The sequence below is a fragment of the Rhinolophus sinicus genome, chromosome 1 (genome assembly GCF_057876585.1).
Source record: "Rhinolophus sinicus isolate RSI-liver-muscle chromosome 1, RSI-T2T, whole genome shotgun sequence".
Lineage (NCBI taxonomy): Eukaryota > Metazoa > Chordata > Mammalia > Chiroptera > Rhinolophidae > Rhinolophus > Rhinolophus sinicus.
In genome coordinates, this window is record NC_142501.1 from 209711303 (window position 1) to 209726270 (window position 14968).

The 14968-nt window shown below is 47.9% G+C and overlaps 1 protein-coding gene across 2 annotated transcripts in view; it reads left to right on the forward strand.

Moving 5' to 3' along the window:
- CLNK (cytokine dependent hematopoietic cell linker) overlaps positions 1-14968 on the forward strand; it is a 160674-nt gene that overhangs the window by 79783 nt on the left and 65923 nt on the right. For both annotated transcript variants that reach the window (XM_019716570.3, XM_019716571.3), the window contains exon 3: positions 5968-6039. In XM_019716570.3, the coding sequence (XP_019572129.3) occupies positions 5968-6039 (72 nt within the window). The remainder of the gene's footprint in view (positions 1-5967; positions 6040-14968) is intronic.

Consider the following 14968-nt stretch of genomic DNA (forward strand, 5'->3'; position numbering starts at 1 on the left):
TGGAGGCAGAAAGTGTTGGACCAGGAGATTGAGAAAAGGATATTGTGTTGCGGGGCTCATTCTCTGGAAGCCCCTCCTGCATGTAAGTGTGAGGCCCCTCCCTGAGTTCCTGCAGACCACAGGAGAAGGCCATTTATGCCCCTCTTCCTCTTGGGTTTTTACTGGGTGTGTACTAACCAGGCACAAATCAAGTTTCTGTTTGGAGGGTTTTTTTTTTTATACACATATTGCTTTTTTCATATTGTTTGCTATCACACTTCCAGAATCTTTCAGGCATGACCATCTATAAATTAAATTCCACTATGAACACATCTATGGACCTATAAAAAGGGTAATTCACTGTTGTCATTGTATTTGCTCATTACGTACATAGATGATCTCTTAGAAGCGACATCCCTTGACAGTCAAGACAGAGAAAAGAAAGGAGAAAGCATTTGAAACTATGAGATGTAAGCCTTCTCTTTTTTTGGCTCACTTGTTTCCTTTTGCTGAATCAAAATTTAAACATAAAAGAAAGAGGAAAGCATAATGATGGAGAGGAACTAGAATTTTGGGAGTGATCATTTGTAGTGTATACAGACATCAAAGCATAATGTTGTATACCTGAAACTTGTAATAAAAAAAATTAAAAAAAGAGAGAGATTGAGGAAAAAAAAAAGGAAAAAGGAAAGAAGTTTTATGGGGTTTCTTAAAACCTGGACATAAAGGATTCAGGATGACTTTCTTGTTTTCTAAGTTAGATTATCTTTTGTCTTTCTTCTCTCCTCAAGAAGAATACAAAGAAAAAGGAGAATTTATTTGGAATGCACATAAAAAAGCGTAATTAGAAGACAAACTCTGGGGACGCCAAGGCCAAATGACAGGGGCATTGAGCACCACACATGGAGCCAGGAACTATCCCAGAACGTTCTCTGTTAGCATCTGCTTAGTGTGGGCAGATTATTCCACTTCTCTGGGCCCAAGTTTTCTCATCTATAGAATTAACAGGTTCGAGCAGATGATATCCACCTTTCCATCGAGCCCCATGCTCTGAGAAGCTTTAAAGCTATAACTCAGGAAAAGGAAGGAGCTAAATTCAGACGCCACCCTCTACTCTGCATCTGCTACCCGTAGGCAGAGCTGGTCTATTCCAGCATATTGTGGATCCATGTTCTGCCTTAATAAACAAGAATTAGTAACGTCCTCAGGAGATTCCTGCCTCCATCTCCGGACTTTCTCATGCACCCACATTTCCTCTGTGGCTCTTCTGTGTGAGGGGAATGACAGCAACACAGAGTTGGGAGACCTGTGCGCACCCATGGTGACCATGCAGGTGGCCAGCCTTGAAAATCGAAGCCTGATCTAGTCCCACAGAGAAGCTGGAGCTTCTGTCTGAGTCAGGAAACGCTGGAGGAGGTATCACAGGAGCCTGAAGGGGGTTCGGTGGCTACCTCCTGGCCAGGTGTAAGTCCACCAGACAGCTGTCAGAGCTGTTTCTAAGGGAAAATCGGGTCAGAGTCAGGTAGACTGTCCTGACACTGGGTAGCCAGTCAATCAGGAGTAAACGAAGGTAGGAAGCTATGGAAAACAGAAGCAATGGCCAAGGGGCTGAGCTCCCGCTCACTGGCTTGGTTCCCTCTCACATGGACACCAGCTCTGTGAGGGTAGGAACTTTTGTGTCTGGTTCACTGCGTCCTCAGTCCTAATACAATATTCAGTACATGGCAGCTACTCCATAACTGTTTGACTTGAGGATGGCACCAGGGTCTGCTTCCCCATTTCAATTCAGTTCAGTAAGACATGAGTCTCAGAGGGCTTTGTTCCCATGAGCCTTTCAGGAGCTGTTGCAGAGGATACAGAAGGAGAGGGATCCAGGATGGGCCTGGGGGCGTAGGATACAGGACTGTCACACAAAACACCTGGGCACCATAGCCTCGCCAAGGTGACACATAAAATTAACCATCACAAAGGTGTGAATAGGTGAGGGACAGCAATTAGAACATCTCATTGTGGTCAACTCATTAATGAGTGGACATTCCTCTCAAGTTACTCTAGGGAGGGCTAGCAGCTCCAATCTTCAGGGGCCAGTCAAGTAATTTAAAAAATGTAAGATAGAATGGAGAGAAAGGTGGGCTTTATGAGCTTGAGAGAATGGGCCCTTTGTAAATACATTCAAATTCAAACTTAAAAAAATAAAAAACTTTGGCAAGAAGCCTGGGTCTGCCCTTCAGTTTTTCTGGGTTCAGTGCAAGCACATAAAAAGTGGCCAGCATCCAGGCTATGGTATGTCAAATCCCCGAGAAACGGAGCTTTGCTCAGGTGGTCAGGGAGAGTGCAAAGAGTTCCTAGGTGGAGAAGAGGCTGTGTACAGGAATACACAACTTGAAGGAAGTGTGCACAGACCACCCATGTCGCTCAGGAACCAAATTGAAAGAAGAAAATGGGAATTTACTTGGAGAAGTTGTTTCTGACGACTGATGTGGCTATTTAAAGGGAGTTATAAGTATAGCACTCTGCTGCCAAAAAAAAAAAAAAAATGGTCATAATGGCCTCTCACATGCAAGAGTGAAGAGTTGGAGAAACAGTTTATTCTGGTACTTGCTGGAGTCTTCTGGAATTAGCTGAAAAACTTGTGAAAATTGGTCTGACATTTTCAGGAGTCAAAGAAGGTTAAAAAAAATAGGCTGCAGAAAAATTCTAGCTGATTTGGTTTGTAGATTTGCAAAAAACCTTCTGGATGTTACTTAAGTGTCACCTCTACTCACACTTCCACAGTGAGTAAGCAGTATGTGTGGCAGACAGACACTAAAAGTGCCCCCCATGAGCTCATCTCCTGGGGCTCACATCCTTCCCTTTAATTGTGAGCAAGACTGCTGCTGCTTCTAAACCATAGGCTAGGGCAAAATTGACGGGATGTCCTTTCCGTGATTACATTACATAAGGTTACATCCTTTCCTCTTGTCTCCCTGGTTTGCGTGTTGAGATGAGGAAACAGTCCATGTTAGGGAGGCCCCCGTGGCAAGGAACTGAGGGCAGCCTCCAGCCCACGGACACCAAGGCTCTGGGTCCAACAGACCCTAAAAATCTGCATCCCACCAACAATCACGTGAGCTTAGAAGCAGATCCCAGGCCAGGTGAGCTCTCTAGGCTGACACCTTGATTGCACCCAGGAAAGCCTTCCCTAAATTCTTGACCCACAAAAACTGTAAGATAATAATAGTGCGTGTTGTTTAAGCTTCTAAGTTTGTGATAATGTTGATGTGCAGGAGTAGATAACTACTACCGTACGGCACACTATTTAAGGATGAAACAAAAGGTAGTGTGACATCTCGTAAGCCTGCTAACATACCAGTGTATTCTTGTCTTTCTGAGGGCATAACAGAAACTAAGAAAACAGACTTCATAATCATAGAAGAATTGATAAATCACATCAGGGAGGGGGAAAACCCCATAGATTTATAAGGAAGAAAAAAAAAAATCCATGGACTTTATAAGGAAGTAGAAAGTCTTGTGGACTGTATAAAGGAACAGGAAACCTAATGGGTGCCCGAATTAAGGTTTGTGGTGAGGTGCGTGTAAAGAAAGAGTGATAGACGGCAGAATGGCGGTCGTGGCTCAGAGAGGCCTGTCCAGATGAGCACGATATCATGTTGGCTGGGCTGGACTCAAACTAGAGTCTCAGGAGATCCTTTAAAACACTTGGTGCTACCACACTTTGTGGCGTGACTTCTCCTATTGTTCAAGACGAGGCTACTGTATGGTGTTCATATCTCAGAGGCTGAGAAAAGGAAGAGTGTTATCTCTGCAGAAGTACTTCCAATCTCGACAGTCAACCCGATGGCAACACAGGAGAAACAGCAGGTGGTGGGGTCAATATTTTCAAAGTCCTCGTGAGAGACAAACATCTTGTACTTGGAAGCGGAGTGACGTAAGTTGACTTGGTCAAGGAGGTCGTATCACATGGAGAGACGTGAACTGCTCGTAAACTATATGTCATGCAGTCATTTGCTACAGCCTTCAAAGCCCTTCATTGGGCACAGGAAGAAACTTCTAGAATTAAGGCCAATGACAACTCCAAGGCCTATGCAGTACCGGCTTTGATAACGAGGTTGAAGTCCTGAAGCAGTTGAGGCTTCTCAAGCAGAGAGGTGACGGATAGTGATCTGTAGGGTTCGTGCTGTAGTTCAGTGCGTGGAGTGGAGGCCAGGAGGCCAGCAAAGTGGGTTGAGGGCTTTGCCCAGAGGCTGGGCTGGAGAGGATGGGAGCAGAACTACAACTGAGTATTGCTCCTGGGAGTGAAGAGGGGCAGGCACAGAATGAGGGACACTTAGGGATCGATTGTTAGGATCCGGTAACAAGTTAGTGAGATGGCAGTGATAGAGAGGGAGATGGCCAGGGTGCTGGTTTGGAAAGCAAGTGGGCATTGGAGCACCTTACTCGTGAAAGGGCCTTGATGCACTGAAGGATAACCAATGAGAAAGGCCCAGAAAATAGGTAGATGTCCATGTCTGGAACTTGAGAGAAACCAGAGTTCAGGTAGAGATTTATGAATCAAATTCTACCCGGATAGAAAAACAACAAAAGAATGAAATACATGAACTAATACAATAATTTAATGATTTTGAAATTATGAAATAATAAAAAATTAAAGATGAAAGAATGCCATTATCTTTCTAGCTACAGTGACAAAATATATCCAAACAACTCACTACATTTTCTATGCATTGTATTGCAATTAATAGGCTACACACAAAATCCCAGATGGAGCGAGAATCATAGGTCATCTTTAGGCACTTCCTGGAGCCCATTATTTGTGTGGACATTCATGCACGTCCACTGAGGGCCACTGTGGGCCAGGCACTGACCCATGCCCTGGGGAGGCCCAGCCCAGCAATCTCGGCCTTAGAGAGATGGCAGAGGAGCAGGTTTATTAGACATGAATACAAGCTACAAGCCATAACAAAGGCACAACTACAACTCAGACAAGTGCTGTGAAGAAGCCAGTCTCAGAGGTCGGGGACGGTTTCTCTAAGGAAGCGACAAGTGACTGAGCTAAGAAGCATGAGTCAGCGTGAAGGAGAAGGAAGACAGGGGGCATTTCAGAAAGAGAGAACAGCACCTGAAAGAAGGAGGGAGTAGAGAAAGTCTGAGGACCAGGAAGGAGCAAGTCCGGCTCAAGCGCAGGGAGCCAGGAGGACGAGTCAGGGACGCTGAGCAGGCAGCTTCCCAGGACGGCTGGGGACAGGCGAGCACCCCCCACAAATGGCTGACACAGCTCGTAAGGATGCCGACAAAAGAAAATAAAGTATATTCTGCCTGGCTAATTAAGTTAACTAAGATACATAATAGATAATGTACGTCTTACTGAATTTTAACAAATTAGCTCAATTTAAAATCATTTAATCTCCTCATAGAAAATGTCACAGAGAAGTGCCTAAATTATATAGGAGTTCAATAAATATTATTTGAACCTAAGTTGCTATTGTTAAACAGTCTGCCTTCCTACACCCAATGATGTTTGCTAGTTTGGGGTCACATTCCACGAACAAAGGAAAGCATCTAGAACATTCCTTGGCCCACAGGCACTGTCCTTGTTTGATAGCCTCCCATCAATCACACAGTGAAGGTCTGATGCTCTTCATTTTATGGCACAATGTCACAGAAACTCAGTTTCAGGAGTGACCCTGCTGAGCTGGGAGAGCAGACCCCAACCCTGTTTTGACTGGGGTGCTTCTTTCATCCCCAGCTACCACCCCTTGCAAAAGAAAGCTCTCGTGTTTAAAAAATAATAATTAAAGTAATTGAATTACTTAAAATGTAAATTTTTTTAAAACCCCAATGGAAATGCTAAGAAATTTGGAAATATGTGTGAGACGTTAAATACTGAAACCGGCTGGAGTGGTTGTTTGTATGAATGAAAGCACTTAATTAATTTTTCCCCCAGCATCTTACTATTTCCTGACTATAATCTCTTTTCTTTTATCCCAGGGCAAATAGAAGGACAGCAAAACAAGGATCCAGTGATTTGAACATCCAGAACGTCACCCTTCTGAAAAACAGGTAAGAATATGTTCTTGTTTATGACAGAGGAGTGAAAAGTTTAATTCTGTGGCACACAGCTCACACACACTCACACACACACACACACACACACACACACACACACACACACACACAGTTAATGTGAGAGAATTGTAGGGCTGGCAGTGACCTAAGAGGTTACATGGAGACTGAGGTCCAGAAAGAGAAGGGACTCGATGTGGTTGACCTGCCAGCATGTGTGTGATGCAGGTAAAGGATCCGAAGCCCCAGTGTCCATAGCATTCCCGACCAGGGCTATTCCTACCACCCACCCAGGTCTCTAAACAGCCCAAGAAAGCAGCACTGAGAGGGACCTCTCCGTTGTTCAGCTGGTGAATGATTTAGATGATGGCTCAGGGACGGCGCAGGCCACGAGCCCACCGTCAGTCAGGTCTCACACGCAAGGAGACAGGAGAGAGCCACCTGCCTATGTGGTTTCTTTTCTTTGTCCTTCAACTGAGCAAGACGCTTACTGAGCGATTATGGCCTCCGGACTTGCAGACTACTGAAGATGCAGAGAGATGCACGACAAAGTCCTAGCTTCAAAGGGCTCATGGCCAAGTCTTCAAGCTCCGAATGGGGGCTCACGTGATAAAGTCAGTGACAAGAGACCGATCCTAATGTCCAGGCCAGCTGTGCCATCGGCCAGCAGTCTGATCCCAGGCAACACCCCAATGCTCAGAGGGGTTACAGGTCTCCCTGCGCCCAGCCACAGCTCCCCCAGGGGCCCGCCAGGGCTGTCTCTTCCTGGCGGTGCCATGGGTCTCCGTGCACTATACCAGTTCCTACATCCCAGTCTATTTCAACTCAAGTCAGTCGCCAAACATTCATTCAGTTCCTACCATGTGCGAGACACGCGGAACACTCCCAGGGCCCTAAGATTTGTCTGAAGAAATATTTTCCCTAAGCAGAGTGAGTGACTGCCTGTAAAACAGAACACTTGAAATATTTTCAAGACCACATTAAGCAAAGGAAAATCTGTGGCTGTTCTTCAATGTTTACGTTACATTTAAATAATGCATTTTAAGTCCGTTTTTCTTACTTCTTGACAATAGCGAGAGATGGGAGATGGAAGGGTGAGAAGCCTTCCTTCAGATGGAGACGGTTGCAGCAATTACATACATCAAAGTAATATTTACACTTACATTTGGGGGGGAAGAAAACAGAGAACAGTGCTTTTTTTTTCTGAAGCAAATTATTTCAGAATGTGTCATAGCATGCTCAAGATATATTAAAAAGAGCAACAGACGATGTTTCTGCAACCTGTTCCAAACCATTTATAAACCCCAACTTAAAAAAAAAAATTCCCATATCCATACAAATGTCTGTACCACTGCATATTTTATAATGAAAGTATTATATGAATACAAATTAGTATTTGAGATATATAAATCAAATCAAAATGTCTGAAGACTATAGACTTGGATGCACCGTCTTACTTCAATAACTGTTAAACCGACGTACTGATTCTCCATACAAATGATAGTTATCAGCGTTTGATGGTGAAGAATGTAGGGGGCACTACAGATGGGCAGCGCCGTGGGGTAGAACACGTCCATCGGGGCTGGATTTAAATCGCCACGGACCTGCTTACTAGCTGGGTGACCTCGCTCAGACAAGCCCATTTCCACTTCAGCGCCTCAGGTATTTTAGGAATGGTATTGGGAAAATAATAAGTAGGTTGTCCTGTCCACCCCCAATCCCTATGCCTAAAGCGATTCCTGCGTTCTCAGGGGCTAGATGAGTGACCTTCGTAGCGCCTGGAACATAGTAGGATCTCAGTCAGCAACAAAGACTAACAGGCACTGAGCATCCCCCTGCTCTAGGCGCTGTTGTAAGAGCATCTCAGAAGTATCTCACTGGATCCTAACCACCCCAGCCTTTTCTAGGAAAGAAGGATGCAGCCTGGAAAGGTTTAACTTCCCCGGGGCTGAGTGGCTGGGTGTGGTAGGTGAGGGTAGACATTCACACATTTTTGTTAACATCTACAGCCACCCTCGCACTTCCTATTATTGCACTCAGTACTGCCACCCGTTAGTTAGGGGCAGGAGTCAGCTCTCCCAACAGTCACAGCATGCTGTCCACTCCCACCCACCCCCAAACTCACACATGCATGGACCTCCTGGTAACAGACAAAGTAAAGCGCTAAGCTGAGTGCTAGGGCCCCACCCAGATGAGACGGCCCAGGGGACTGTCCAAGAAAATTACAAGGTCACACCCACAGCCATCACCCTCGACTTGTCCACAATATTGAGGTGAATGCGTCCTAGAACATCCCATGGGGGTCATCAGCGTAAATCCCCAATGCCCTCTTCTGTTCTGTATCGTGTCCCCATGGGGTACAAACAGAAACATACTGATGGATGTTTTCCAACCGAGTTCAAACTCAAATCGTTAGTGAAACACCTAGCATACTCCAGACACCAGGAATGGAACTTTGACACGTAATCCTTGCTATGTGCTGGTACGAGGAGGTATTATTATCCCCATTTTATAGATGAGGAACGAGAGCCTGAGAGAGGTTACATGTCTTGATCACAATCCCAGAGCAACTAGCTGGTAACGGCGGGATTTGCATTCAGAGTCGAACTCCAATCATGTGTCCCTTCTGGGGCCTAAGTCATCACAACTTTCTCCTATGTCAGTATGTACACGCGAACCTCACCTTCCAGTCCTATGAGTCTTTAACAAGCTCGTGTCCAGATGCTCCACTACGGACAAGGGTGATCACACTCCAGAGAGGAACGTCCACCTCCGTGAACAGAAGGAAAGAAGAGACAGAAGACAGGACAGTGAGGAAGCGGCACTTCTAGAGTGTGGTCCATGGACCAGCCCCGCCTCCTGAATCAGAAATGCAGGTGATGGAAGCGTCTGTGCTTAAAGAAGCCCTCCTGGTGACTCTAAGGCCCGTTCAAGTTGGAGAACCTTGGCTTTGAGCAACCCGACCGACAGTGCAAGCTTTGGAGCTGGAGGAAGAGGTCTCTGGAGCCAGCACTCACCCTGCCCTACTACCCTTTACATCCCAGTAAGTGGGGCGGAGAGAGAAGATATAAAATAGGGACTAGGTGTGAGAGGGTAGGAGGGAGTGGGACAGAATGCTCTCCCCACCTGGGAGAGATCACGGCACTGGGGCCTGGGAGAAACAGAGATGTAGGCACAGCCCCCACCATCAAGATGCTCAGTCTATAGTGGGGGAAACGCACGAAGAATATATAACAGATCGTCAGACACTGTGCCAGCAGCCATGACAGAATCAGATGCAGGTCCTGTAGGAGCACAGGGGGCTGAGGGATGGAGAGCCTAAGGGTTTGCCCACGCTGACATGCTCGTGAGTAAGAGTCACCGTCCCAAGGCGTGTCTTCACCTTCCCCTTTGCAGGGCTGGGCCGTGCTCTTACGAACAGTGTCCCTCATGCTTTGCACGTTCAGATCCTCCTCCAAGCCTCACCTCACTGGCTGTCAGTGTTTTCCCTTCTGCCACCAACACCTGCAGCAAGAGTTCGTTCCAGGGGAACAAGGTGCAGGTGGCTGTCATTTCTCAGGGCCCCCGAGGAGCAGCGCTCATCCTCTGGGAGCCAGCCTCCCTGTTCTCTTCCAGGCATGAGGAGGCCCCCTGCCGGCCCTTCCCAGAGACAAGACGGGCGGCACTGCCACTTGTCTGCTCTCAGCCTCTCTAGTTTTGCCCCCCTGTTCTCCAGCTACCCTGGCAATCCATGGCACTGAGGGGTCCCCAGGAATCACTTCTGCTCCCTCTGGCCCCCCTCACTGGGCGGAAAGTGGAGTGGCCTCTGGAAGATCTGACAGCTTCACGGAGGGTTCAAAGGGCTTCCACAGGGAATGTATCGAACATAGTGGAGTCCCGCCAGCTTGCCCGTGGCTGTCCACAAGGAGCTGTTACACAGTAGATGCTCAATAAACACTGATGAAGTGGGGGAGAATAAAGTCCGGACCCACGAGAATACACCAGGGTGCTGTTAGTGCGTCCTGGTCACAGTGCCTGGCACGTACTAGACTTAAATAGATGATAAAAGGAACTTCAAACAGCGGAAGAAGGATGGGGGGAAGAAGAGACAGGAGACAGAACAGTGAGGAAGGGACAGAGAGAAGCTGCAGGAGACTGTGGACTCGGGGGCTGGCCTGCCCCCTGCAGCAACACCAGGCACACCAGGCCTTCAGCTCCGCAGCCGTCACTTGGCAGCTGGACAGCCCATCAAAATGCCGAACATGTTTGTTCTCATCTTTTAATATTTGTCAGGGACGTGGATGGCTTATAAGAAAAGGACTACAGGTTACAAGACATGCTTTCCGTCCTCAAAGAACTTAAAATCTAGTTGAGGAAAGAAAAAAAAAGAAGGTTTTAAAATACGATATTTAAATAAGAAATTAATAATTATACAGTCTTTTAACTGTGCTAAGTATGTCATTAGAGCAAGAGGTGCCACAGGTGGCCAGAGGAGGGAAGGCCACTGGCCCTGGCAGGCAGGATCCTGGGGACAGAGGGGGTGTCCCCAGCCAAGGGTGTCTTGGGAGGTACGAGCTTCTTTCCCAGGACCCCTTCCGGGAACTGCATGCTCCCAGTTTTTTTTTCTTTCTAAAATTAAATAGAAAAGAGGAGACTGTTGAAGCTGATCAAGGATTCCTTTGACAAAGAACGAACCCAGGTATTCAAGTGTGAAATATGAGTCTTGGCCTGATTTCACCTTGGTGTGAATTTCACCTGCTTCCAAGTGCTGTGGGGTTGAGAGATACTCGCCAATCTCACATTTACCATGAGAAACAACACAGAGCCTGTTGTGGGGTATTTAGGTGGGATGTGTGCACACGTGTGGGACGGGCTCCTGCTCTGTGTGGACACCACTGGGCCTTGTGGGACAGGGCAGGTCTGTGCATGGACCCAGCCTCAGTCTGCAACACGTCTCTAGGCTGTCTTACTCTTGAGATGCCCCTCTTATCTCTGCTTCCCTCATTCATTCATTCTCATTCAACAACACATCACTGTGTATGGGCCATGTTCCAGGCACTGCATTAGGTACTGTCTCCCTTTTAGGAGCTGGCGGCCCAGTATAGGAAGTGTGAGAAGTCATGCTGTACTCGGTTCTGGCCATGAGTGTGGGTTCCGTTGGGCAGAGGCCTGAGTATCAGAGGAGGGGTTGGTGGCCACACCCACTGTCAAGGCCATCACCACCTCTTACTCAGACGGCTACATCCCAGCCCTTCCCTCTCCAATCCATCAGAGGTTCTCCTACATTACTTTTCTGAGATGCGGCTCTGAGCGTCCTTTATCCGCTGCCTCCAAAGCGCACGCTGCCTCCAGATCAACGCAACCCTTCCAGTTTATCCTTCAGATTCCCTACTCTCTGCACACACTGCGCTTTTCCAAATCTTGGCTCCCTGATGCAAGCCCTCCACCTCCCTCCAGGTGGGGGAGAGCAAGGAGGGTGGGCCCTGCCATTAGACAGGCCAGGTGTGGAAGGTCTCACTCTTCCAGGGGCTCACCTGGGCCTCGGTCAATCCACCTGCAAATTGAAAGGTCTAACTCATGGTCCCACTGGGCACTAACATTCCATTAGCCCTAAAATTGATATGAAGATACTGCCCACCAAGAATTACCGGGAGGTTTGGGTGAAATGACTTACATAAAATGCACTATGACAACACAGTACAGACCTCCAGACAGAAGGAAGACGGGGATGAATTGAGAACTTTAGATCTGTCTTTATTCCCCTCTAGTTATATTAAAAATAACTTTAGTAAATCTTAAAAATATCAGGTGTCTTCCAAAAACTAGAGACTTTTATTCTAACGCAGTCTTTTCATTTCAGGGGCAGAACTGAAAGTGAGCTAGGGAGCTAAGTCAGTTAATCTTGGAGGTATAGGAGAAGGGGAGCTGACAGGGTGAAATCACCCTGACCATGTCCCAAGGGTTTTGCTGATGAACTCTGGACCAGCTGTGGGTGCCAGGGGAGACCCACAGGGGCCCACACCCCAGGGGGCAATGAGGAATCAGTCTCCTTGCCAGGAGCTTGACCCTGGAGACAAGACCAAGTCCCGTCTCTATGGGGCCGGAATAACAACCACCCAAACTTTGTTCCCATGGAGAAGAACAACGCAGCTGCACGCAGCCCACTTCATCAGATCCAGTTCTCCCAGGCAGCAAGTGGTGGGGCGGAGGGAGGATGAGTTTAATTGAGGACCCTTTAAAAATCAAAAAATTATTACACATATTAAATTATTAAGAAGTAATAAACATTTAAAATAATTCAGACATTGAAAACCTTTATTTGTAATAAGCCATAAATATTAAAAACCAGAAACCTCTGGAGGTCAGCCCTGTTCATTTCACCTTCCGTGAACTCCCCACCGTAACCTGGACCCCTGCCTATACAAGCCAGAAACAGAGAGGAAGCCCTGCGTCACTCAGGCCCAGATGTGGAAGGGAGTGAGGTGGGGGGGAAGGGGAGGAAGGGCAGAGGGGCGGCTGCCAAGCTGCAACACCATCCAGCTGTGACCTGTTGGCACCTGGCCATGCTCTTGATGCTGCGGACGACGTGACACCAGGCTGCATCCTTGTAGTTTCCTGGCAAGAGGCGCTTACTAACACGTGAGCCTCGCTTGAGCGCAGAGAAACCTCCATGAAGTTTGCTAGCAACATCTTTCATTAATCATCCTGGGCTGTCGAGCTGCAAAGAGTGTTAACACACAGGAACCTTTTCAGAAAGCTTGTCAGTGGCTGGTGTCAACGTCCTCGGTCCAGCCAGACACAACGGTGGCGTCCAGGATGCCTCCCGGGACCCAGTCCTTCCTAGGCCTGAGCCTTTCTCTTCTCCCCACCCCCACCCCTTGTGAGCTCAGCTGGAATAACAAGCCATTCCCTGCTTTGCTGATGCTTCCTCTGATAATTCATTTGGCTTACACTGACGCATGCAAGGAGAGCCCTGGGGTGCACAATCCCAGAGGACATGACACATGAATGAGCACCATCGCTCTGGGACCCCAGCACCGAGAGCAGAGTGGATCAGATAAGCCTCTTTCAGACAGTGCTGACAATTGCAAACTCCCAGACGCAGAGAGCTAGCGGTCTGAGTTGCTGCTCTGGGCTCATAAATAATAAGGGATTTAGAGTGGGACAAATCCGGCTCTGCTGAGCGCTTGCTGCCACTTTAGGGAAGTCACTTCACTCTTCTAAGCTTTAGCCGCATCTGCAAAGTGAGGAAAGCCTTCCAGCCGGAGTCCAGCCTCACCCAGTGCCCCTTCTGCAGAACCACTCCCTTTAGGCATCAAAAGACTTCGGTTCTGCCTCCAGGAGTCTGAAACTTGGAACAGCGAATGGGGCAACATTACCTCAGCGTGCTTTCTAGCGTAAACAGTCTTTGATTCTAAAAACCACGTGAGGCCTAGATAAGAAAAAGGACAGAACCCTAATTTCAAAGCTACAGTTCTCTCTAGGAGCCTGGCAAGAGTGTGTGTCAGGTTCCAGAGGCCTGGGCACAGGCTGGCATGCTGCCTGCCCTGGACACGCTACCTGCTGGCCCTGGCCACAGTGGACACAGTTGAGAACACATATCATTTCCATCGCATGTGCCATGAGTTGCAAGTCTGGGGAGACTTTTCAGGCCTTAATCAAAGACCAACAGTTAGGGAAGAGGCCGTGGGTGGAAAGTGTCAAGAGAGAGCTCTCAGGCCCCAGATAAATGACCAGCCTTCCTGGCTGACTTACTGTTAATTTCTGCAGAATCGCAGGTAACTTGAAAGGGTGCCAAGAGCTAACCACCAGGGTTCTGAGACCGCAGATGCACAGTTCCTGCAAAGTCTGACCCCCCACCGCCTACAGGCCCGAGCTGGGGGGCAGGCAGGCAGGTGACAACTCCCTCGCTCTCTGTGGGACTGGGCCAGTTGTGGGGCCCTCTGAATCCCTCGTTTCCTCACCTGCAAACTTGGAACAAGACTCGCTACCCCACAGAGTCGTTTTGAATATTAAAATGGTGACTAGAAGGTAGCAGCATGAGTTGGAAGTTGGACCCGTGGGCTGTGGTCGCCTGGTTACTAACCTCTCCCGGCTTAACTGTTCTGTGCCCAGTGTCCCCGCCACCAAATGGGCCTCGTAAATATTTACACCTGGCGTGTGTTGCGATGCTCAATTAATTGCTGCGGTGACGCAGGTTGTGAGCCTCGGAGGAAAGGTGCAACGCCAGGCCCGGGGGTTGTTAAAGGCACAAACAAGGCAGCTCGCAGAAGCCATGTCCTTTGGAGTTTTCCATTGCCCAGGGTTTCTCAGACCATTGCCCGAAATCAGGGGAAAGGTGCTTCCAAAATCGCACTGTCCAAGGGCGAGTGGGGTGGTGAGGCGAAGACCTCATGGGGAAATGACAAAGACATGTACAGACAGTTTACCAAAGAAGAAATGCAAATGGCCCAAAATCATCTGATAAAGATAACGATCACAGTTCAATCTCAGGAGTCACACTGAGACAGAGAAAACAAGGGGACAAGTAGGCAAAGTCGTTTTAAAGGATGCACTTCGTGCTGGTGAGCTACAGGGAGATGTCGCTTCTCACCTGTGCCTCAGGAGATGTGTTGATGCCCCTCATCCTGGCTGATATGCACCCAGAGGTCAGGAGGCCTGCGTGACTGGACCCCCTTCATTGCACGCAATGGAGTCTCTCCACGGAACTAGTCAGCATTGAGGTTAAAAAGGTCAACGTGGATGCACATTGCAACATAGTAAAAATGAGCCAGAACCTAAGTGCCCCCTCCAAAAACCATACGGCCCATGAATACGTTTTTGAATAACAGTGAAAGACTGTACAATGTGTTTTTAACACTCGGACCCTGCTGCATTCTTTTTATGCTATGTTTATACAACTATATCTAAATGTACACAGATCTCCTCATCACACCCGCACGCACAT